This window comes from Bos taurus, chromosome 12 (assembly GCF_002263795.3).
Source record: "Bos taurus isolate L1 Dominette 01449 registration number 42190680 breed Hereford chromosome 12, ARS-UCD2.0, whole genome shotgun sequence".
Lineage (NCBI taxonomy): Eukaryota > Metazoa > Chordata > Mammalia > Artiodactyla > Bovidae > Bos > Bos taurus.
Window position 1 is genome coordinate 50,570,812 of NC_037339.1, and position 24,719 is coordinate 50,595,530.

The 24,719-nt window shown below is 40.1% G+C and overlaps 1 protein-coding gene across 4 annotated transcripts; it reads right to left on the minus strand.

The window, feature by feature from the left end:
• Positions 1–50: 50 nt before the first annotated feature.
• Positions 51–22,327, minus strand: COMMD6 (COMM domain containing 6). Of its 4 annotated transcripts, NR_198892.1 has the most exons (5): positions 22,242–22,327; positions 22,146–22,157; positions 8,691–8,843; positions 1,975–2,258; positions 51–363 (listed from the first exon to the last, which is right to left on the minus strand). NR_198892.1 is itself a non-coding variant. In NM_001435052.1 (4 exons), the coding sequence occupies exons 1-4, from the start codon at positions 22,281–22,283 to the stop codon at positions 2,208–2,210; spliced, it is 258 nt and encodes an 85-aa protein (NP_001421981.1). In that variant the 5' UTR covers positions 22,284–22,327; the 3' UTR covers positions 51–2,207. The 4 variants fall into 4 exon arrangements, 3 of the variants coding, with proteins under 3 accessions (NP_001421981.1, XP_024855750.1, XP_059748124.1); NM_001435052.1 differs by having other exon boundaries at positions 51–2,258; XM_024999982.2 differs by having other exon boundaries at positions 51–2,258; positions 21,937–22,157.
• Between the last annotated feature and the right edge of the window lie 2,392 nt (positions 22,328–24,719).

Consider the following 24,719-nt stretch of genomic DNA (forward strand, 5'->3'; position numbering starts at 1 on the left):
GACAAGTGAGTGATATGCTATAGCAGAGATACAGTGAACTTATTCAACCATTTATTCAATTCTTTATTATAGACAGCCGCTGCTTCCTTTACTTTGCTTTGTACTGCTTGAGGAAATGTTACAATAAAAATCTTCATACAAATATCTTGTTATTCAAGTTTATGCTCACTTGCTATTGTAACAAACACTCTAAAAATCTCACCAGCTTACCACAACAAGAGTTTGTTTCTAGCTGCCATCCCTGCCTGGTGCAAGTCAGGCTGTTACCATGACGAGTGTGCCTCCAGTCATGATTCAGGGGATCCATCTTATGGGTTCACTATCTCAGATCTCTTCGTTTCCAGCCGTCAACATGAGAGAAAGCTTGGAAGACAAGGAAAGGTTTATGACAAAGACTGGATGTGGTTTGGGACACGTCTGCCCCAGATTCCACTGGCTACAACCCAATCAGAGGCCCCAACCTAACTGCAAGGGAGGCTGGAAGATGCAGCCTTCCTGTGTGCCCAAACTGGAACTGGGTGAACATTTAGCCAAATTTGCAAATGTTTTTATATAGATTAGTGGCTTTATTCCAAAGGATGTATTTCTCAACTGCAATTTCTGAGTTGCAAAATTTCTATATAACGTGTGTGTCTATATCGCTTTGCAAAAAAGATCATAACTCCTGTCAGCAGAGTACGAATACTCAGCACCATTTTTGCTTTTCTAAACCTCCCTTCCAAAGGTGCTGAAAGACTAGAAACTCAGTTGACCAGATTCCTGTGTCAACAGGATCCTGGTTTAACTTCCAGCAATCAGAGGCACTTTCACTGAAACTAGAAGAGTGAAGAAAGCAGGTAGCCTTTATTTCATTTGAACATGCTGACAGATGGCAGAAATGGCCTGTATAGTGGCTTCCAGGTGACATCCTGCATTGTGCAGAGATTACTGGCAGGGGCTTTCCCTGAAATTCCTGCACTACTGGATTTTCTAAAAGCCAGCAATAATTTCTCCTCATTCCCTCAGTCATTCTGACAGTTAAGTGACCATCTCATTTCTTGTATAAAAACATCTTCTTACTTCAAATACTTAAAGAAATTTGTTTGTAGACTATGAGCTAACTTACACATCAACATAGCAGGTCTTTTATTTTTGTTTAGGACCCATTTTTTTCTCACATATGATTTTTAAATTCTTATATTTCAAATATATTTGTTTTATATTACAGTTGTGGAATTGCTGTCTTCCCAAGCCTTAGTTAACATAAATATTCTGTAACACTTCTAATTTTTATATTTTATAGTTAAATCATTAACTCATCTGAAATTTACTTTTGTATGTGCTGTAACTGCTAGTATTATTTATTAAATTGTTTTCTCATCCAACTGAAATACCATCTTTGTCTCAAATATCCTTATCTGTTTCTAGGCCACGTAGTCTATTCCAGTGATCTGTTTAACTGAGCAAGCCATATAATATTGCCTGTTGTGGTTTTATAAAATATTTTAACTGTTTTACAAATCTAAATTCAAGAGATTACCCAACACAATAATCTGTGTTACCAGGTTAACTCGGTTATATATAAATTCTTAATAAAACGTATCTTTCTATGTCTGCATATACTTGAACTTTCTATAATATTAATAACAGAAACATCTGAATGCTTGGCTAATATAAGGGAGCAATGGCCAATCCTAAGCTGATTCCAAATTTTTGAGAAGCAGCAGCCTCACTCTTCTCACGAACTGCTTTCATAGCAAATGAATGTTATAAAACTGAATTTGTAAAGTAACATTATCCTAATCAAATACTACTTTTGCCGTTTATATGTACTTTATATATAAGACTGTACTATAAAGGCATCTATGTAAGAGCTTGTTTATAAAATGGGTAACACTACCAGTAATTTTTAAAACTGTTGGTTTAATACATAAACTTGTGTTGCTTTTACTATTATTCAAATGTTTATTTTTTATTAAGATATAATTCACATACCACAGAATTTACCCTTTAAACTATCCAAATCAGTGGTTCTTGGTACATTCACAAAGCTGTGCATTGATCACCACTTTGTAATTCCTGTTTGTCTGATTTTTTTATTATTATTTTAAAAAGTGGAAAACCAAAAGTATAATTTTCATTCAATAAATATCATTCGATCCTTAAGCAGCTTTGTTGCAGAAAGTGAAGTCCGTGATTTTAGATTATTTTCGGTTTAGAATCAGTTTTCACACAGTTTCAATAATTGCAGCAATTTCCTTGAATTGTCTGTAGAAATTCTGAGGAGAAAGGGGGAAACAATATTAATTTTGCTTTTAGAGGATTCTTTAGTTCTTTTAATTATATCTGTCCAGCGGAGGGTCTATAACTTATTAAATCTACATTTTAATGTTAAATCCTCAACTATTATTATTCGAAGGTTACTATAAGAAGCAAAAGGTGTAATCTGGTGCAAGCAAAACTACTACTGTAGGGTTGAATAATCAGCTCATAAATAAACTTTCTGAAAGCATCCAACAAAGTTCTTTGAGACCACACCAGAAAGATTTATTAGATGTCCAGTGCTGTCACAGACAATAAAGACTTTTAAAAAATGACACATTGGGTCCCAGGCTTTGAACCAGTTTTATTTAGTGAAAGACTGCATTTCAAGGTGATTGATAGAGGCTGTCTTGTCAATTACAATAAGAGAGACCCAACACTAATAGCAGCTTATATGCGTGTGTGCTCAGTCGTGTCTTGACTCTTTGCAATCCCATGGACTAGGGCCTGCCAGGCTCCTCTGTCCACGGGATTTTCCAGACAAGGTTACTGGAGTGGATTGCTGTTTCCTCCTCCAGGAGATCTTTCTGACTCAGGGATCGAACCAGCATCTCTTGCATCTCCTGCATTAGCAGGATTCTTTACCACTAGCACCACCTGGATTTATATCCTCATATTTTCCCTCTTCTTTGGACTTAATTCTCTATTTTGCTTCTTAAAAGAGTATCTGTATTTTGTTTTAATTCATGTGTAAATTTATTATTTTTAATAATAAATTTTATTATTTATTAAAATAATAAATTTTAATAGGAGGAAGTAAACATTTGTTCAAAAACATATACTGATGATCATAGTTTCAGCTACTAAAGATATCAGTCAAAAGCTCAAAGAATGTTCCTTCATCCTCAGTTTTGTAATGGGACTAACAGGCTCTGACTGCCTGGTTAGCTATCAGCCATATAAGAACTAACTTTAAAACAGCTGTCCCATTTGTGATCTTTTTCCTGAGAAAATTTTAAGAGGTAGAATCTGGGAGCAAAAATGCAGCAAAGAAAAATAAGAATTAGGCCAGTATTATAAATTACAAAAGGACTGAGACCTGTATTATTTTTTGAAGTGGATTTGGTCTTTATATTCAGCTGAAGGCTACTCATATCACATACACTGCATTTATTTCTTTTCAACCTTGTCTTAACTGCTTCCAAGACACCACTTCACACTAATAGTGTTGAAGCATGACCCTTTTTTGTTCTAAAGTGGACATATCAGTTCTAAGAGAAAGAAATTAAAAGGAAAGAAAATCCTTAAAATCACTACCTCAAAAAGATATCTGCACTCTCAGATTCAATGCAGCATTACTCACAATAGCCAAGGTGTGGAAACAACCCAGATGTCTACTGACAGATGAATGGGTAAAGAAAATGTGGTGTGTATATATACACAGTACTATCCATCCTTTGAAGAGAAGGCAGTTGTGCTATTTTTGACAATATGGGTGAACCTGGAGGACAATATGCTAAGTAAAATAAGCCAGCACAGAAAGACAAATACTGCATGATCTTACTTATACGTGGAATCTAAAAAAAGTGAGATTCATGGTAACAGAGAATAGACAGCAGTTACCAAGCTGGGAAGGTAGAGGACATGAGGAAATGCTGGTCAAGAACTTTTCAGTTACAAGGTAAGTAAGCTCTGGAGATCTAAGGCATAGGTGATGGCCACAGTTAATAATATAATAATGTATTACATATTTGAAATCTGCTAGAGAAGAGATTTCAAGTTTTTACCACACACACACAAAATGTTAACTATGTGAGATGATGGATATATTAATTAGTTTGACAGTAGCAATCTTTTCATAATGTAAACATACACCCAAACATCACATAGTATGCCTTGCAAGTATACAATTTCTGTCAATTTTACCCCAGTAAAGCTGGGGGGAAATACAGTTTGTAAAAGAAATCAAAAGTATCCCAGAGGGCTTTCCCTTGTGGCTCAGTGATAAAGAATCTGCCTGCCAATGCAGGAGACATGGGTTCAATCCCTGGTCCAGGGAGATCCCACATGCCTTGGAGCAACTAAGTCCGTGTGTCATAACCACTGAAGCCCACATGCCTGTCCTCCATAACAAGAGAAGCCCATGTACTGCATCTAGCCCCTGCTTGCTGCAAATAGAGAAAAGCCTGAGCAACAACGAAAATAAATAAATTACAAAAAAGCACCCTTGAGTGGTATATGAGGAGCTTTTCTTAAAAAAGAAGTCTGGGGTTCCAGTTCAAGATGGTGGAGTAGAAGGACGTGCACTCATCTCCTCTTGCAAGAGCACCAAAACTGCAACCAGCTGTTCACTATCAACAGGAGGATGTTGGAACACACCAAAAAACAATACCCACATCCAAAGACAAAGAAGCCACGGCAGAGGGAGGGGCACAATCCCAATAAAATCAATCCCATATCCACCAGGTAGGCAACCCAGAACCTGGAGAACAATAATACCAAAGAGGTTCTCCCACTTGTGGAGGTTCTGAGCCCCATATCAGGCTTTCCAGCCTGGGGAATCTGACAAAGGGACTAGGAATTCCCAGGGAATCTGACCTTGAAGGCCAGCGGGATTTAATTATAGGACTTCCATAAGACTGGGGGAAACAGAGACTCCAGTCTTGGAGGGCACAAACAAAATCTTTTATACACCAAGACCCAGAGTAAAGGAGCAGCAAACCCACAGGAGATTGAACCAAAACTACCCGCAAGTGTCAGGAAGTCTTCTGTGGATGCATGGGTTGGCAACGGCTCACCACAGGCATGGAGGCACTGGTAGCAGCAGTCCTGGACGGTCCCCCTTGGCATAAGCCCTCTTGGAGGCTGTCATTAACCCTACCATAGAGCCCACAGACCCCGGGGCTGGGTCGCCTCAGGCCAAATGACTAACAGGGAGGGAGTGCAACTCCACCCATCAGCAGATAATTGGATTAAAGACTTACTGAGCAAGGCCCTGCCCACCAGAGCAAGACCTAGATTTTTCCCACCTTCTCCCTCCCATCAGGAAGCTTACAGATGCCTCTTAGCCTCATCCACCAGAGGGCAGACAGATGAAGCAAGAAGAACCACAGTCCCACAGAAGACTAAGACAAAAACCACATTACAGAAAGTTAATCAGGATGACAAAGTAGAGAGTTATAACCCAGATGAAGGGACATGATAAAACCCCCCAAAACAATTAAATGAAGTAGAGATAGGCAACTTTCTAGAAAAAGAATTCAGAATAATGATATTGAAGATGATCCAGGATCTCAGAAACAGAACAGAGAAAATGCAAGAAATGTTTACCAAAGATCTAGAAGAACTAAAGAACAAACAAACAGAGATGAACAATACACTAGAAGGAATCGATAGCAGAATAATGGAGGCAGAAGAACGGATAAATGACCTGAAGGACAGAATGGTAGAAATCACTACCGCAGAACAGAATACAGAAAAAAAAAAATGAAAAAAAAAAAAAAAAATGAAGACAGCCTAAGAGACCTCTGGGACAACATTAAAGCACCAACATTCGCATTACAGTGGTCTCAGGAGGAGGAATGGAGAAGGCAACAGCACCCCACTCCAGTACTCTTGCCTGGACAATCCCATGGACGGAGGAGCCTGATAGGCTGCAGTCCATGGGGTCACTAAGAGTCGAACACGACTGAGCGACTTCCCTTTCGATTTTCACTTTCATGCATTGGAGAAGGCAATGGCAACCCACTCCAGTGTTCTTGCCTGGAGAATCCCAGGGATGGGGGAGCCTGGTGGGCTGCCGTCTATGGGGTCTCGAAGAGTCGGACACGACTGAAGCGACTTAGCAGTAGGAGGAGGAGAGATAAAGGACTTGAGAAAATATTTGAAGAAATAATAGCTGAAAACTTCCCTAAGATGGGAAAGGAAATAATCAACCAAGTCCAGGAAAAGCAGAAGAGTCCCAAGCAGGACGAACCCAAGGAGGAATACCCCAAGATACACAGTTCTTAAACTGACAAAGATAAAATATTAGAAGCAACAAGGGAAAAAAGACACACAACATACAAGGGAACTCCCATCAGGTTGCCAGGTGATTTCTCAACAGAAACTCTACAAGCCCGAAGAGAGAGGCACGACGTATTTAAAGTGATGGAAGGGAAGAACCTACAACGAGGAATACTCTACCCAGAAAGACTCTCCTTCAGATACGATGGAGAAGTCAAGAAGTCAAAAGCTTTCCAGACAAGCAAAAGTTAACAGGTTCAGCACCACCAAACCATCTGTACATGCTAAAGGAACTTCTCCAGACAGGAAACACAAGAGAAGGAAAAGACCTACAGAAAATACACTTAAAAGAAAATGGAAATAGGATCGTACATATCGATAATCACCTTAAATGTAAATGGATTGAATGTGCCAACCAAAAGACACAGACTGGCCAGGCAGATGAAAACATATGCATGTATGCACTTCGACTTACCATATCACTCTGCTTGACCCCCCAAAGTGCATGTAATTATTTTATACTCTTAGGTTAATCATGTTCCCATTATGGCTTGCAACTGTAATTATCTTTTATGTCTGGCTATTGATTGTGAAAACTGATAAACATCTTTTACTACTGTGATTATATAACTATTACTCACTTAATACCATTGTATCATGACTGGTCAACAGAAAAATAATAGAATTCTGTATCACCAAAATTGCTATTTAATAGAAAAACTTGTAATCACTTTTTAAAATCCAGATGCATATGAGAATTATCTTGGTTTGGTAAAAAATACAAATGCCCAGGTATTACTTTTTTTCTTCAAAACCCCAGATATGTTTCTAATGAGCAGCCATGTTTAAAAACAACTGGACTATATGATGATCTTTTATTTTTATCTAGTTTGTTCCATTTTTTCTATTCCATATTCAGTGCTCCCATTTCACTTAGTTTATACTTTCCAATGTCTCCAACTTTTCTCTCTCTCTTTTTTAAGTTCCTTCTCAGGTCTTTATCAAGTGTGGTAGAAAAGCTTTTGTATACATATATATGTGTGTGTGTATATATATTATATATATATATAGTATGTGTAATATATATATATTTTAGAAAACATAAATTTTGTCTAAAAAAATTATGACATTTTGATTCCACTTGATTTTGTATGAATAGAATGCTAGATTTCTAATCTAAAAGAAACAGCAGATCTACAACAAGCAACAAAGGTATACTGTATAGCACAGGGAACAACAGTCAATATCTTGTAATAACCTATAATGGAAAATAATCTCAAAAATAATATATGTATATGTATAACTGAATCACCCTGCTGTGTACCTGAAACACTGTAAGTCAGCCATACTTCAATACAATATATATATCAAGAAGAAAAAAGAAAGAAGTCTGGGACCAATATATTTTCAGTTTTATAAAGAATTCTCATTACATTTCCATTTCATTCATCTTGGTGGCCTTTCTTAGATTATTTGACTTTTTTAGAGTAGGAAGAGTTGTAATTAAGAATTCATATCTATTCACTCACCATAGGCATCAAAATGAACAAACCAAGACAAAACTCTAAGGTCAGTTAAATTAGCCAAAGACAAAGCATTTCCCTGTATGTACATTGAAAAGGAAATCTGATTTCTCATCTACCTTCTTTCCCCCTTTCTTGCTTACAGAAAAGAGGTGAAATAACAGTATGTACAACGGGGCTTCCCAGGTGGTGCAGTGATAGAGAATCCGCCTGCCAATGCAAGAGACTCGACAGTTACAGGTTTGACCCCTTGGTCAGGAAGATCCCCTGGGGGATGAAATGGCAGTCCACTCCACTATTCTTGCCTGGAGAATTCCACAGACACAGGAGCCTGGTGGGCTTTACTCCATGGGCCCACAGAGAATTGGACACATCGAGCAACTGAGTGTGCGTGTGCACACACACACACTAAAAATAATAATATATATAACATGATTCTAAATATAAGCTACTAAGTTACTCAAAACCCTAGCAGATAAAATTAGCTATCAAGTACTAGTTTTGTGGTCTGATCTGCATTTAGTAAACATTATTAGTCAGAAAATTCAAGGTCAATACTGTTCAAAGGTAAGATTCATTCAGCTTCGTCATTCTTAAATATTAAGCCTATGAAGAATAAAACAGTTAAATACAAAGTAAATACCCTGCTAGAAAAGATGCAAATTTCTTAAATATACTCACAGATGAGTACTACGGAAGTGATGGAGTGTCAAAATATACAAATTCAACATATTATATTAAAAATAATATATTAATAATTCCAAAATAAAACAAATTGAGATCTTTTGTATGTGTTAAATGTAAAGCACTCAAAAGAATTGCAAATAAAGTTACAATTTTCTCTTAAAAATGATTTTATGTATCTTTTTTGGGCAGCAGTTATAGAATAACAGCTAAAACTGAATGAGTTATATCACAAACCTGAAACTGTGGGATTGTCATTTCAAAGGACTTGTTCTTCACTTGGCCTGAATGATCTGCCACTTTGAGCATCACAGCAACATAAGGATACTTAAGAGATCTGCAACTGTCGGAGCTCACAGCCATACCCAGTTTCCACTCAAAATCTATGAGCTGTAATAAAAGAGTTCACAATAATACACAAGTTATAACATTGCCCTGAATGCAGATATTTATTCAAATTTACTGCTCTCAAATTCAAGTTTTAACTTCAAGTCCAATCATAATAAAAGAAAATGTCTTCAACGTAATATTGTTAGGGGGATAATAATCAAATGAACATGGAGAGAGGCAAAGGGACACAAACAGGGCTGGAAAACAACAACACTGTCATAATTACAAAAATTTTCCACCAGATGTGTAAGGGAGGCAGATGTGTCAATATCATTTTCCTTTGTTTTTTTCAGTTTGCTTCTGTCCTTAAGGGGACTTTTGAATCATCTCTTATCTCATTTTCCTGTTCCACTTATGTCCTTCCCGCATTTCACAACCTGAAAGTCCTAAAGTGGAACGTGAGTTATACACCATCTTCATATTGACTGAGGCACACATGAGAACAATTCGTTTCCTTCCTCATCTCAGTCCTTGACCTGAAACCTTACACTAGCATGAATGCTGGGGGAGGTGGTTTTAGATTTCATCACTGCTGATGGATACTCGTCAGGTGATGTGCTAGGCAGTTTACATGCATTAAATGCCACACTGAATCATCATAACATTATAGACTATTATTTCCATTTTGCAGATGATAAAGCTGAATTTCAGAGAGCAGATATAAAATGCACAAGGTCACACATTTCTGGACTCAGCTAAAACCAAAGTCTTTTTGACTCCAAAGATTACATGCTTTGGAGTATGTAATACTTTCTATCAATACTTTCTAGCTAATTCTTTTCAATGATTGCTCAGTGTTTCCATGACATAAAACAGGACTGGATAAATGCAGCCCTTAATACAGAGCTCAAACCTTAAGATAGTATACGGAAGAAAATTTTGTATCTTGTACCCAAAGCTTAGGCAGATAGGTAGGACACAGCAGGCACTTATCAAAAATACCTACTGACCAATACCTTCTGCGACCAAATGAATGCTTACTGGGCAAACAGCTTTACTTATTAATAAAATTTTATAAAAGGTGGGTTTAATATAAGGACAAAGCTTTCCTCCCATCTTCAGACTGGCTTTAGACAAAATCAGCTATAGTATGAAGGCCAGGCTGGTCCTGATAAAAGGTTAACATCTTTGATAAGTAAAAAGACTGTACAGGTCCTTTTTAAATAAAAGTTTCCCATACAAAAATAGAGAAAGGATAATGGGTAAACAAGAAAAGAACTACAAGCTGATAAATATATGAAAGGAAACAGGAAAATGGACATTTAAACCACAGAGTTATCACTACACACCCACCAAAATAGCACAATTTTAAGTTTGACAGTTCTAAAACTGGCATGGAAGGATGTGTCACAGTGCACTGATGGTAGTCTAAACTGGGCCAGTCTTTCAGAAAATTAGCTTCATTTCAGCAAAACGGCTGTCTGGGGAGGCCTTACAAATAGCTGTGAAAAGAAGAGAAGTGAAAAGCAAAGGAGAAAAGGAAAGATACAAGCATCTGAATGCAGAGTTTCAAAGAATAGCAAGAAGAGATAAGAAAGCGTTCCTCAGCGATCAATGCAAAGAAATAGAGGAAAACAATAGAATGGGAAAGACTAGAGATCTCTTCAAGAAAATTAGAGATACCAAGGGAACATTTCATGCAAAGATGGGCTCAATAAAGGACAGAAATGGTATGGACCTAACAGAAGCAGAAGATATTAAGAAGAGGTGGCAAGAATACACAGAAGAACTGTACAAAAAAGATCTTCACGACCCAGATAACCACGATGGTGTGATCACTGACCTAGAGCCAGACATCCTGGAATGTGAAATCAAGTGGGCCTTAGAAAGCATCATTATGAACAAAGCTAGTGGAGGTGATGGAATTCCAGTTGAGCTCTTTCAAATCCTAAAAGATGACGCTGTGAAAGTGCTGCACTCAATATGCCGGCAAATTTGGAAAACTCAGCAGCGGCCACAAGCCTGGAAAAGGTCAGTTTTCATTCCAATCCCAAAGAAAGGCAATGCCAAAGAATGCTCAAACTACCACACAATTGCACTCATCTCACATGCTAGTAAAGTAATGCTCAAAATTCTCCAATCCAGGCTTCAGCAATACGTGAACAGTGAACTTCCAGATGTTCAAGCTGGTTTTAGAAAAGGCAGAGGAACCAGAGATCAAATTGCCAACATCCGCTGGATCATCGAAAAAGCAAGAGAGTTCCAGAAAAACATCTATTTCTGCTTTATTGACTATGCCAAAGCCTTTGACTGTGTGGATCACAATAAACTGTAGAAAATTCTGAAAGAGATGGAACACCAGACCACCCGACCTGCCTCTTGAGAAACCTATATGCAGGTCAGGCAGAGCATTTATCTGTCTTCAAGTGAAAGGTTCTTATAAGAAAGTATGGAAAATAAAGCTGACAAAAGTTCAAGAATCAAGAAGCCATAACTTTTTGCAAAACTGTACAAATTTTCAAAATACTCTCATTTAGAGTTGACTCTTTAAAAATGTGGGTTTGAATGCAGGGATCCACTTACACACAGATGCTTTTTAATAGTAAATAGCAGAGTACTACACAGTCTGCAGTTGGTTGAATCCACCTATAGGCAGAGGAACCCAGGATATGGAGGACCAACTATAATTACATATTGATTAATCCCTATACTGTTCAAGGGTCAACTGTATTTTATCTTATTATGAAAAACATTATCATGTCAGTTATTTAAACTTTTCCAATTGGCAACAGGTACTCACTAAAAGTTTCTGAGTACAGAGAACAGCATGGAAGTATTGATTTAAAAATATTCATCTGGTGGCAGGAGAACACAGTAATCCAGGTTCAAGGTTTTCTGTACTGGAACTACAGTGGTGACAAGCAGGATTAGGCTTATTGATAAAAGAATGACTTGACAGGTCTTGATGATTGTCTGCAGGGTTAAGGGAGGTATCAAACACAACTATAAGAGTTTGAGCCCGAATGACTAGGAGAATATCATATAGGAACCAGGACTTTTTATATTTTAAGTCTAAAAGTATCATCAAAAAGTGATAACCTATTTGAGAAAAGAATCTAAAAAACAATTAATATATGTATATGCATATATAACTTAATCACTTTGCTGTACACCCAAAACACAATATTGTAAATCAACCATACTCCAATAAAATTAACAAAAAGAAAAGGGATAAGGAATATCTAAATAGGAATGTTCACTAAGCTGCTAGAAATTTCAGAACAGACTTCAAGGGCGTTCATGATTAGAGATATCACTTTACACCAGTTAGATGGTGAAATTCAGAAACCTAACCAATCATTTTTTAAATGTATTCAACTCATTGATGCAAGAAGTTATATTTTTAGTGTCTACAATAAAATGATAGAGTAAAATATTGAAAAGGCTGAAATAAAACTCTGGATTATCCAGAACATTTCAAGAAGAACAGCAATTAAAGATCACAATGTTGCAAGTCACTGACCATTATGATGGTGGAACTCGCAGATGGGAAAATAGGGAGAGCTGTCATTTATTGTGGGGAAAAGAGCTTTTTACATGGGGAGAACAGCTGGGATTAAGTTTATGGGATGAGAATTTCCCAATTCTAAACTGAATATTTACATGCAAATTAAAAACAAGACTTCTAATAAGTGTGTTGAGCCTTAAATAGGAATTAGCTGCAGAAAAGATTTTCAAAAGAATAAAAAACAAAACCAGGGCTATGGAGAATATTAAAAATAAAGCAATATAGTTCGAATTTCTTATAGAATGAAGGAAATGATTTTAAAAGAAAAAATACAGAAAAACCCAGTAGTAAAAAAAAAAAGAGAGAGAGAGAATATCCATAAGTAAAATGAATACAAAGAAAAAAAAAATCAAGATGCACAAAGAAAAAAAAAATCAAGATGCAAGTATAGATAAAAAGGTAAACAAAGAAATTAGCTGTAGTCTGTCACACTAAAATTAGTTGACAAGCTTGCTTATATCTCAACATTCAAAAATAAAGATCGTGGCATCTGGTCCCATGACTTCATGGTAAATAGGTTGGGAAAAATGGAAACAGTGGCAATTTTCTTTTCTTGGGCTCCAAAATCACTGCAGATGGTGACCTCAGCCATGAAATTCAAAGACACTTGCTCCTTGGAAGAAAAGCAATGACAAACTTAGACAGTATATTCATATATTCAAAATCAGAGACATCACTTTGCCTACAAAGGACCATATAATCAAAGCTATGGTTCTTCCAGTAGTCATGTATGGATGTGAGAGTTGGACAATAAAGAAGGCTGAGCACTGAAGAATTGATGCTTTCGAATTGAGGTGCTGGAGAAGATGCTTGAGAGCCCCTTGGACAGCAAGGAAATCAAACCAGTCAATCCTAAAGGAAATCAACCCTGAATATTCATTGGAAGGACTGATGCTGAAGGTCCAGAGCTTTGGCCACCTTACACAAAGAGCCAATTCACTGGAAGACCCTCATGCTGGGAAAAGACTGAGGGCAAGAGGAGAAGGGGCTGACACAGGATGAGACGGTTGGATGCCATCACCAACTCAGTGGACATGAGTCTGAGTAAACTCCAGGAGATAATGAAGGACAGGGAGGCCCAGCATGCCACAATACACAGGGTCGCAAAGAGTTGGACACAACTTAGCAACTGAACAATAACAAGAAATTATGGCTGAAGTTATCAGTAACATAAATACATCACAATAAAAACTGTGTACAAAGAAAAAAATTTTAAGACCATTTCAGTTTAAATTTATTTTTCAAAATACAACTAGGAGAAAATTTAAAAAATAATCATGCAAAACTCTGCTATCTGAAAAACTATCGTCATATTCCTGTGTCCTCATTCCTAGTTTTTGTATGCAAGTTTTATAGCCAGAATCACAAAATACACACTTATATGTTCTCTCCTTTTTTAAATGAAAGTTTTCAAATGCAAAGTATTCTGTACACATTAACTGCTCTCTAAAGTACTATAAGGAAAAGATTTGTTAAGCAACTCATCCAAGGATACAAAACTAATAGAGCTGGTATTCAAATCCAAATTTGTCTGATTCCATATCCCAGCCCTTTTCATTATATCAATACTTAGCTGCAACAAGACAATGATTCTGAATTACAGGAAATTCTAATAGGTAAAGAAAAGCAGACAGGTCTGGGATGGGGCAAAAATGTTTAGCATCTTCTAAATGCTAGACCTGCATTGTCCAATACAGTAGCCACTAGCCACTTGTGAATATTATTAGCTCTAGCCTAAGTGGACAATGTTTGCTAAGCCTTTCTCATCTTGCTCAGCAGCACCTTCATTCATGCTTTGATTTTCTTCATAGGACTTAGTGATTTTATTTAGTTGCTAAATCGTGTCCAACTCTTTGTGACCCCATGGACTGTTAGCACGCCAGGCTCCTCTGTCCATGGGATTTCTCAGGCAAGAATATTGGAGTGGGTTGCCATTTCCTTCTCCTGGGGATCTTCCTGACCCAGGCATTGAACCTGGGTCTCCTACATTGGCAGGCGGATACCTTACTGCTGAGCACCAGGGAAGCCTTTAGAACAGTTTCTAAAATCATGTTAATTATGGTTCATCCCCTATGTCGCTATAGGGGGAAATGGCCTTATCAATCTAGTTACTACTGAATCTACTATAACATTATCTGATCTGATACAAACTGAATGTTCCAATAAGTTATCTGTTGAACTAATATGTTTAGAAATTCAGGGGTATATGGTAAGTGATCTCCAAAGACAGTTTCCAACAACTAATTCCACTCCTCTCTGTAAGTACACGTCACTCCTCACATCAAGAAGGGGGCCTTATTTTCTCCCTGCACAAATCTGAGCTGTACCTGTGCTTGTTTTGACAAGTAAAATATGGCAGAAAAGGTGCTCTGGAACCTGTGAGCCTGAGCCTTAGGAGAACTGGAAGCGTGTGCTTCCTTCTTCATGGAATGCTGGATCTTGGGACCTACCCACTTGGAACCCAGCCACCATGACGTGAGCAGCCACATGAGGAAGAACCAAGTCACGCCTATTATCAGCTCCAACTGAGCTCTCAGGCCAGGTCGTGACTAGCATATGAGACCTCTTCACTTCCGGCCCAATTAGGCTCCTAGATGACTGAGGTCACAGCTGACCTGAGAGGGCGTAGAAACCACCACCCAGCTAAGCCCAGTTAACCCACAGACTCATGAGAAACAATTAAACAGCTGTTTTAAGTCACGAAGTTTGGGGTGGTTTGTCATGTGGTGACAGATAACTCAAACAGAGCAAACACAACTAGCTGAAAATAGCTTTGTTAATAAACTTACTACAATACATGATGATTTATCAAAAATGAAATCTCAAAACTAGCTAATCTTAACTCCATTTATAGAAACTGTAGCAAACACAAATAATTAAAACAATGTTTTAATGACCTATTTTCCAAGTGGCTCAGGTTTGAAACTTCAGTTAATTTTGATTTTTCTCTCTCTGCAACACAAAACACTTACAAATTCCTAGGTACTCAAGATCTGATTTCAGTCAATGCCACTGACATTTACTCCCTCCTTCCCAATCTCACCATTACAAAGTCTTTTAAAAAGCCTACCTTCAGACTTCCCTGGTGGTCCAGTGGTTAAGAAACCACCTGCCAATGCAGGGGACACAGCTTCAATCCCTGGACAGAGATGATCCCACAAGCCATGGGGCAACCGAGCCCGTGCACCACAACTACTGAAGCCCACACTCTAAAGACCACGAGCCACAACTACTGAAATCTGTGCTAGAGTCCGTGCTCCATCACAAGAGAGGCCGCCGCAATGAGAAGCCTGTGCACCGCAAGGAAGAGCAGCCCCCACTCACGACTTGAGGAAGCCTGCATACAGCAATGAAGACTCAAGAGCAGCCAAAGATGAGATAAACAAATGACTTAAAAAAAAAGGCTTGCCTTCAATTTTACTGCGGCTCCCTAATTAAGTTTCTTGCCTTTGGTCTTTCTCAGCTCCAATCCAGAGGAGACTCTAAACACTACTTATAAAGGAACCAAATCTAGCATCGTGGGTCAAAACCCTACTGCCTCGAGAACTAGTTACAACCCTTCCCTTGGCAGTTAAGTCCCCTCAGAGCACAGTCCCAAATCACTTTCGTGCTCAAGCTGGACCGCATCCTTTCTTTACATTATCTTTCAATCTTCACACTTTTGTTCATGCTGCTCATTCCTCTAGAATACAACTCTCAAAGGTCTATCTAAAATTCAAAATGCCTCCCAGTTTTCCCTGCCATGAAGTCCTTCGTGGTTTACTCAACCTTTCCATGAATATTCATGTTACTTTTTACACCGTGGCACTTAGAACATTCTGCCTTGAACAGTACTCATCTGTGGATCTGTCTCCCTCCCCCACCCTCTGCTGCTGCTGCTGCTGCTAAGTCGCTTCAGTCGTGTCTGACTCTGTGCGACCCCATAGACGGCAGCCCACCAGGCTCCCCTGTCCCTGGGATTCTCCAGGCAAGAACACTGGAGTGGGTTGCCATTTCCTTCTCCAATGCATGAAAGTGAAAAGTGAAAGTGAAGTCGTGGACTGCAGCCCACCAGGCTCCTCCATCCATGGGATTTTCCAGGCAAGAGTACTGGAGTGGGTTGCCATTGCCTTCTCCGCCCCGACCCTCTACTAGACTGTAAAGTCCCTGAAGGGAGTTCATACATCCTCATGTGACTTGTAGCTCCCAATACAACACACAGGAGAACAGTCATGCATTTTATAAATTATTACACAAACTGTACAAAAATTTAAGTCACTGTCTCATATATATCATGTTAGGTGACCATAGCGGTAAAGAACCCACTTGCCCATGCAGGAGATTCAAGCGATACAGGTTCAGTCCCTGGGTTGGAAAGATCCCCTGGAGAAGGGAATGGTAACCCACTCCAGTATTCTTGCCTGGAGCATCCCATGGACAGAGGAGCCTGGTGGGCTACAATCCATGGGGTCACAAAGAGTTAGACACGACTTTAGTGACTTAGCTCGCACATGTATCTCATAAATAGGAAGAGGGAAAATGGCACTAGATGTCATGTGTCAATACCATCCTTCTGTTGATTTATACTATAAAACTAGCAAGAAGGAAAGCAATAAAATGTGGCAACGATCATTCATCTACGATAAGGAGTTCTAATTAGACATCTATAAAAGGGAACCGCGAATTAGTTCAAAACAATGACTGTAAGAATCGGAATGTGAAGCAATGAGTAACCTTAGACCTTCTGGTGCTGGATAAGATGGGATGGTTTGGTAAATTTAACAAGTTCAGACCCAAGTCGACAGACCTGAGTTTGAAGTTCACCTCTGCATCCTTCTACCCATGTGGCTTTGGACAAGTTACTATGTCTCTATGCCCCAATATTCAGTGAAGTATTTAGGAAACAATAGCAATACTATGTTCTAGGCACTGGGACTATTAAAAAAATTAAAGTTCCTGACCTCAGAAACTTACATTCTATTTGGGAAGACAGACAATAAGCAAATACATATACAATATGGTTGCAGTAAGTATGAAAAACAATAATTTTTTTTGGCCACATCTCCTGGCATATGGTCTCTTAGTGCCCCAACCAGGGATGGAAACTGCACCCCTTGCAGTGGGAGCTCAGTCTTAATCACTAGAGTCCCAAAAGAGGTTTTAAAAATGCACATAAAGGGACAGAGTGACCAGGAAGGCTACTTAGTTACAGCCTGGGGCAGATCTCTATGAGGAGATGATTTCTGAATGCAGAGACACCTGAGTCAAGTGAAGGAAAAAGCCACATGGATACCTGGAGAACGAGGCTGGAGTGGCATGAGCTAGAAGAGTGTGGAAGAAACAAAGGGTCATCGTTTGAAGAGCCTTTAGGATCAGATCAGTCGCTCAGTCATGTCCGACTCTTTGCGACCCCATGAATCACAGCACGCCAGGCCTCCCTGTCCATCACCAACTCCAGGAGTTCACTCAGACTCACGTCCGTCGAGTCAGTGATGCCATCCAGCCATCTCATCCTCTGCCGTCCCCTTCTCCTCCTGCCCCCAATCCCTCCCAGCATCAGAGTCTTTTCCAATGAGTCAACTCTTCGCACGAGGCGGCCAAAGTACTGCAGTTTCAGCTTTAGCATCATTCCTTCCAAAGAAACACATAAGACTTTTTTCTAGTGAGACAGAAATTCTTATAATTGGCTTCAAGAAGGGAAAAGACCTGGCCTAGATGGCAAAAGTCCCTCCATATTGATGAACAGCACATGGAAGTTTTAAGGAAAATAAAAAGACCAAACTGTGAGCCAAATGTAGTATCTAGGGGTTTCCCTGGTGGCTCAGTGGTACAGAATCTGCCTGCAATACAGGAGACATGGGTTCAATCTCTAGGTCATGAAGATCCCCTGGAGGAGGACATGGAAACCCACTCCAGTATTTTTGCCTGGGAAAGCCCATGGACAGAGGAGCTGGCAGGCTACAGTCCACAGGACGCAAAGGGCTGGACATGACTTGTGACTAAACAACAACAGTATCTACACAAGAAGATGACGGCAGCAAGGGGAGATAAATTTAAAGAATGTAAGAGGGAATGCTTGCTGACAGACTGTATGTGAGGTGTGAACTCTCACTGGACATGTGGTCCCAAATAATCTTGCTGATTCTTATACTGGTGAGAAATATTTAAAGACAGAAGGTATTACAGCTCAAAGAATTAAACTAGCTTTAGTCCTAAAAATGAGCTATATCTGGTACATTGAAAAAGCACATACTACAAATAGAAATGACATCGCTATGTCAACGATTTTTTCCCCTTACAATACTACTAAATACAAATAACCATTTTTTATTTTAAAACATATCAAAAAGCACATCATGAACTTTGAATAAAAATATTCCATTTGAGTTACTGGAGGTAAAACAGAAGTGTGAGGTCCCCCTAACAACTGGGGGTAAGGGGTGGGGTAACTGAGATTTTATCTCACACCTGTCTACACCTGACTTGCCTCTTGAGAAACCTATATGCAGGTCAGGAAGCAACAGTTAGAACTGGACATGGAACAACATACTTGTTCCAAATAGGAAAAGGAGTATGTCAAGGCTGTATATTGTCACCCTGCTTATTTAACTTATATGTAGAGTACATCATGACAAACACTGGACTGGAAGAAGCACAAGTTGGAATCAAGATTGCCGGGAGAAATATCAATCACCTCAGATATGCAGATGACACCCCCCTTATGACAGAAAGTGAAAAGGAACTAAAAAGCCTCTCGATGAAAGTGAAAGAGGAGAATGAAAAAGTTGGCTTAAAGCTCAACATTCAGAAAATGAAGATCATGCCATCTGGTCCCATCACTTCATGGGAAATAGATGGGGAAACAGTGGAAACAGTGTCAGACTTTATTTTTTGGAGCTCCAAAATCACTGCAGATGGTATTTGCAGCTATGAAATTAAAAGACGCTTACTCCTTGGAAGGAAAGTTATGACCAACCTAGATAGCATATTCAAAAGCAGAGACATTACTTTGCCAACAAAGGTCCGTCTAGTCAAGGCTATGGTTTTTCCTGTGGTCATGTATGGATGTGAGAGTTGGACTGTGAAGAAAGCTGAGTGCCAAAGAATTGATGCTTTTGAACTCTGGTGTTGGAGAAGACTCTTTAAAGTCCCTTGGGCTGCAAGGAGATCCAACCAGTCCATCCTAAAGGAGATCAGTCCTGAGTGTTCACTGGAAGGACTGATGCTGAAGCTGAAACTCCAGTACTTTGGCCACCTCATGCGAAGAGTTGACTCACTGGAAAAGACCCTGATGCTAGGAGGGATGGGGGTCAGGAGAAGGGGATGGAAGAGGATGAGATGGCTGGATGGCATTATCGACTCAATGGACATGAGTTTGAGTAAACTGCGGGAGTTGGTGATGGACAGGGAGGCCTGGCGTACTGTGATTCATGGGGTCGCAGAGTCGGACACAACTGAGTGACTGAACTGAATGTCTACTCTGAGCCTCCCAAGAATTCATCAATTACAGTTTGGGTTTTCCTACCCTGGCACTGGATTTTATGGCAGTTTGTGTTGTGGCAAGTTGTGATTCTTTGTATTCACCTGTCTCTCCAATTCAGGGGACAGCAGTTTGCCCTGTGACCTCACTTCTCTGACAAATCCAAGAAGAACTGTTCATTTTTCAGTCTGTTCAGCTTTTCACTTATTTGAAGGCAGAGTGATGACTTCCAAACTCCTTACACACTGGACCAGAAACCAGAAGTCAGTCACTTTTTATAATTTTATTCATAAAAGTTCAAACATCTTTTGTTAGATTTATTGCAAGGCACTTACGACTGACCTACTAATGTTAAAAATGACATCTTTTCAAAAATATTTTTCAACTCTCTGTGTTTGAACTACAGAAAAACACTGAATCATCTTCCTAAACTCTAATATCATTTCTAATAGTCTACTTGTAAATTATCTTGGCTTTTTCTATGCACAATCATATAACATGTGAACGAGTGTGTGATGGGATGTGGAGCACACTGAGCAACAATCCCCAAAGATGTCCACATTGCAATCCCCAGAAACCTGTGAATATGGTACTTTACATGACAAAACAGACTCTGTAGATGTGTCTAAATTAAGGATCTTGATGTGGGGAGGTTTTTCTGGATTATCCAGCTGGGCTTTAGAAGAAAGTGGAGAAGGGTCAACATCAAAAAAGGCAACATGGTGATGAAAGCAGGAAAGACAGGTGATGACAGAAGCAGAGGCCGGAAGGATGCACTTTGAAGATGGAAGAAGAGGCCACAGGGAAGGAATGCAGGAAGCTGAAACAGACAAGGAAGCAGATTCTCCCCTAAAACTTCCAGAAGAAACACAGCCTGCTGGTACCTTGACTTTAGTTCCACAAGACTAATTTTGGGCTTTTTCTTAAATTTATTTTTTAATTGGAGGAAAATTGCTTTACAATGTTGTGTTGGTTTCTGCCATACAATGCAAATCAGTCATAATTATACATATATCCCCTCCCTCTTGATAATTTTGAACTTCTCATCTCCAGCACTGTAAGAATAAATGTGTTGTTTCAAACACACCTTCCCCTTCACCCTCCCCCATCAAAAAAAGGTTCAATGTTTAAAACTCTGGAATCCAGTATACTTCAGTCTCAGGATACCTTACTCAAATAAACATAGGACTTAACGTAAGAAAATGGTTGAGATGATTTATGACAGACTGAATTCAAGTTATTAAGCAGTAACTCTGAGCAAAGCCAGACAGGGGGTTGATTACTATCTGCTTTTCCCCCAATCTCTCAGGAATCCTCAAAAACAGCAGCAAGGTCAGCTGGAGCGATGTCAGAGGGCAGTCAATGGACATCTCTCAGTCCCTGTGTTCTCCTTATTTATCTCAGCCCTTATATTTTTGTGGTCGTGGGTAACTTCTGTGTTTAAAATACTCTTTTAATACTCTTCTGGGTAGTGTACAGGTTATTTGCTGCTGCTGCTGCTGCTGCTGCTGCTGCTAAGTCACTTCAGTCGTTTCCGACTCTGTGCTGCCCCACAGACGGCAGCCCACCAGGCTCCCCCGTCCCTGAGATTCTCCAGGCAAGAACACTGGAGTGGGTTGCCATTTCCTTCTCCAATGCATGAAAGCGAAAAGTGAAAGTGAAGTCGCTCAGTCATGTCCGACTCTGTGCGACCCCACAGACGGCAGCCCACCAGGCTCTCCGTCCAAGGGATTTTCCAGGCAAGAGTGCTGGAGTGGGGTGCCATTGCCTTCTCCCAGGTTACTTGCTAAAAACAGTTCATTAGTTGAAAAAAGACAGGAACTCTTGCAACAAAGAAACCGTCCTAAGATATACTTAAAAATTCAAATTCTTATCCCAAGCATAAAAAATACAAACACTGAAAGGTTGAAGAGGTAAACTCTTCATCTTCAACAAACTGCTTTTTAAGGGCCAAGAAAATGTTTGCGGTGCTATCTTCGCAAATTTTAACAATTTCTTCTCTGTATATATTACATGCCCAAATACTGTGCACCTAGTATCGAAACAACGGCGCTTAATCAAGGAAGATTAACATCTGGTCTGTACTCTTTGGGCTGGAGTGGTTGGGGGAAATAAGTGGCTACAACCTCAGGAGCAAAGTGGAAGGAGCAATCAGGAAGGCGGGACGAAACTCAGGGGCTCGCGGACACAGGCCTTGGTAGAAGGGCGTGCTAGGAAAGGCTCACGGTGGCATCATCCCGCAGCTGCCGGGGGCGGGCGAAGGGCCAGGTTCAGTCGCCCATCCCTTGCCCAGCAGAGCCGGGCGGGGGACGGGACTGGATGGCCACTCACTCACCTGGCTGGTGACCTGAAATGGAAGCAGAAAACACAATTCAGGGAACAGTCTTGCTTCGGAGCCCGCTGCCCCAGTTCCTTTCAAACCAGGCCTTACCTTGGACTTAGCATCCAACTGGGGCTCACTGGACTCCTCCATAGCACGGTTCAGGGCTCCCACCATCCACTCTGGCGGACGCTCCCAGGAGTCACAAACACTTCCGCTTCCTCTTCCCGCCCCTCGAGGCCCGGCCCATGCAGGGTACGTGGGGGGAGGATAGAAACATCTTTGTATTATTCTCCTTAGTCTCAATAAGACATCAGTTTTATGGAGCCTAACAGTAATAAAGAAAATACTGTAAAGGAAAAGGTTTTAATATTTGGCATATAACCTGTGCAGGGAAAGAGCGACTATCTTTAGGATGCCGCCACCCCCTACCTATCCCATAGACATGGACTCATCCTGTCTGCCGCCCACAGCGCCCTCTGCGCAAGCGCAACTTGTGGCGGCGCAGACTGGTTAGAAATCAATGAACTCAGTTCAGTCTCTCAGTCGTGTCCGACTGTTTGCGACCCCATGGGCTGCAGCACGCCAGTCATTCCTGTCCATCACCAGCTCCCGGAGTTTACTCAGACTCATGTCCATTAAGTCGGTGATGCCATCCAACCATCTCATCCTCTGTCGTCCCCTTCTCCCGCCTTCGGTCTTTCCCAGCATCGGGGTCTTTTCAAATGAGTTAGTTCTTCACATCAAGTGGCCAAAGTATTGGAGTTTCGGCTTCAGCATCAGCCCTTACAGAGTCTCATTTTTAAAAGGAGACCTGATAGATTAAATGCCTGGCTTATAGAAACATGATAATATTACGCTAGTCATGATTTCTTATTGGGGGTACACTTTTTTATCCATACTGCAGACAAATGAGGCCAAATTATATTAGGTTATGATATGTTCTTAAGTATTGCAAAAAGGCTATGTTTTAGGATGGTTGCTTGGCAATGAAACACAGGCTAAAGGCAGATGACACGGTCTCTACACATAAAGAAAGCTGGACACATTCCTACTGGGATAAATACTATAAGACAATAATCATAGTGGTGTGCCATGAGTAAGTTACAGGTGTGCAGAGAAACACCCTCTCCAATAGCTACAGGGAAAGACGGGTGGAGCCTTGTCTTGGAAGATTCCCTGGACTAGTTAGGACTGCTTTGCCAACCTTATTTGATTAAGTCAGATGTTGAAATCCCGGATTTCATCAATTGTTAGCTGCATATTTTTTCTCATTTGACTCCTCAGAAATCATACTGCACGTTGCATCAGATGGCTCCTTACAATGGCAGATAGTCAGGCGGCAGGTGTGACTCAGCTGTTTTTGTAGGTGTGTGCGTGAACTTGGTTATAGCCGTTCAACACTTCTACTGAATTATGGGAATTGTTGGCTGTGTACACACTATGTTCAAATGCCATGTGAATGTCTTTTAAAAGATTATGCTGTGATTTGGCATAACAGAAAGCTACCAGGAATGGAACCAGGCAGGAAAGAGAATAGTGGGTTGGTTGTAAAATTATACCAGTAAGGCAAATATGGGTTATTGGAAGAAGGACCAAAATTCCACGTCTTCTTACAAATCAACTGAATTACAATTTCCAAAAACGTGAGTAGACTTAAGTAAATAAAACAAAAAGGTTGGGAACTTCCCTGGTGGTCCTTGCTCCCAATGCAGGGGCCCTGGGTTTGATCTCTTGTCAGGGAACTAGATCCCACACACTGCAACTAAAAAAATCATTAAAAAACAAAAACAAAAAGGTTGCTTATTTCAGTTCAAGGTTGGAGAAGCTGCCAGATCCCTCAGAATACAAGAAAGAACTTGATAAAAATAAGAGCAGTTTTTTTCACTTCCATGGATTGGAGAAGGAAATGGCAACCCACTCCAGTGTTCTTGCCTGGAGAATCCCAGGGATGGGGGAGCCTGGTGGGCTGCCATCTATGGGGTGGCACAGAGTCAGACACGACTGAAGTGACTTAGCAGCTTAGCAGGGTCTCAAATACTTTTATTAAGACATCAAACATCAATTTGTCAAAAACTTCCTGATGTGTTTGAATAGAAGCTGCCGAATTTGTAATAGTTGCTGGAAAAAATGAGACTATGAGTTTAGTCGTGTAGGAAATAACATTTTTGGAGGTAACAACTACATGTTTTATTTGGTTATTTGAATTTGGGGCAGCTGTATCAACTGACACCTGGTTACTCCTCTGAATTTGAGTATGAAAATTTGGGGCAGATCTAGCAATTAGGTGTTGTTGTATAAACCCTGCCACCACCACCACCACCACAAATTCCCAGTGTCATATTACAAGCAAACATTCATTTAGCTTACATGTCTTGAGGGTTAGCAGTGGGTTGGCCAATGGAGGCTGGGCTCAGCTGAAGTGCTTCTGCTGTGTTCCAAATGTCTATTACTCTCTTCCTGGAACCAGCAGGCTGGCCCAAGCTCATTCTGCTCCAGGTGATGATACAAGTACAAACAGCAAGCAGAAGCTTATTTAGGCCTGGACTTGGAACTGGAATACCATTATTTCTTCTCCATTGACTGTAA

Bases quoted from the DNA above. Each gene is read 5' to 3' on its own strand.
- COMMD6 (NM_001435052.1), bottom strand. From the start codon at position 22,283: ATGGAGGAGTCCAGTGAGCCCCAGTTGGATGCTAAGTCCAAG. The intron at 2,259-8,690 runs GTTTGTGATATA...CTTTCTCCTCAG, and splicing joins TGACAATCCCACAGTTTCAG to AATTTCTACAGACAATTCAA.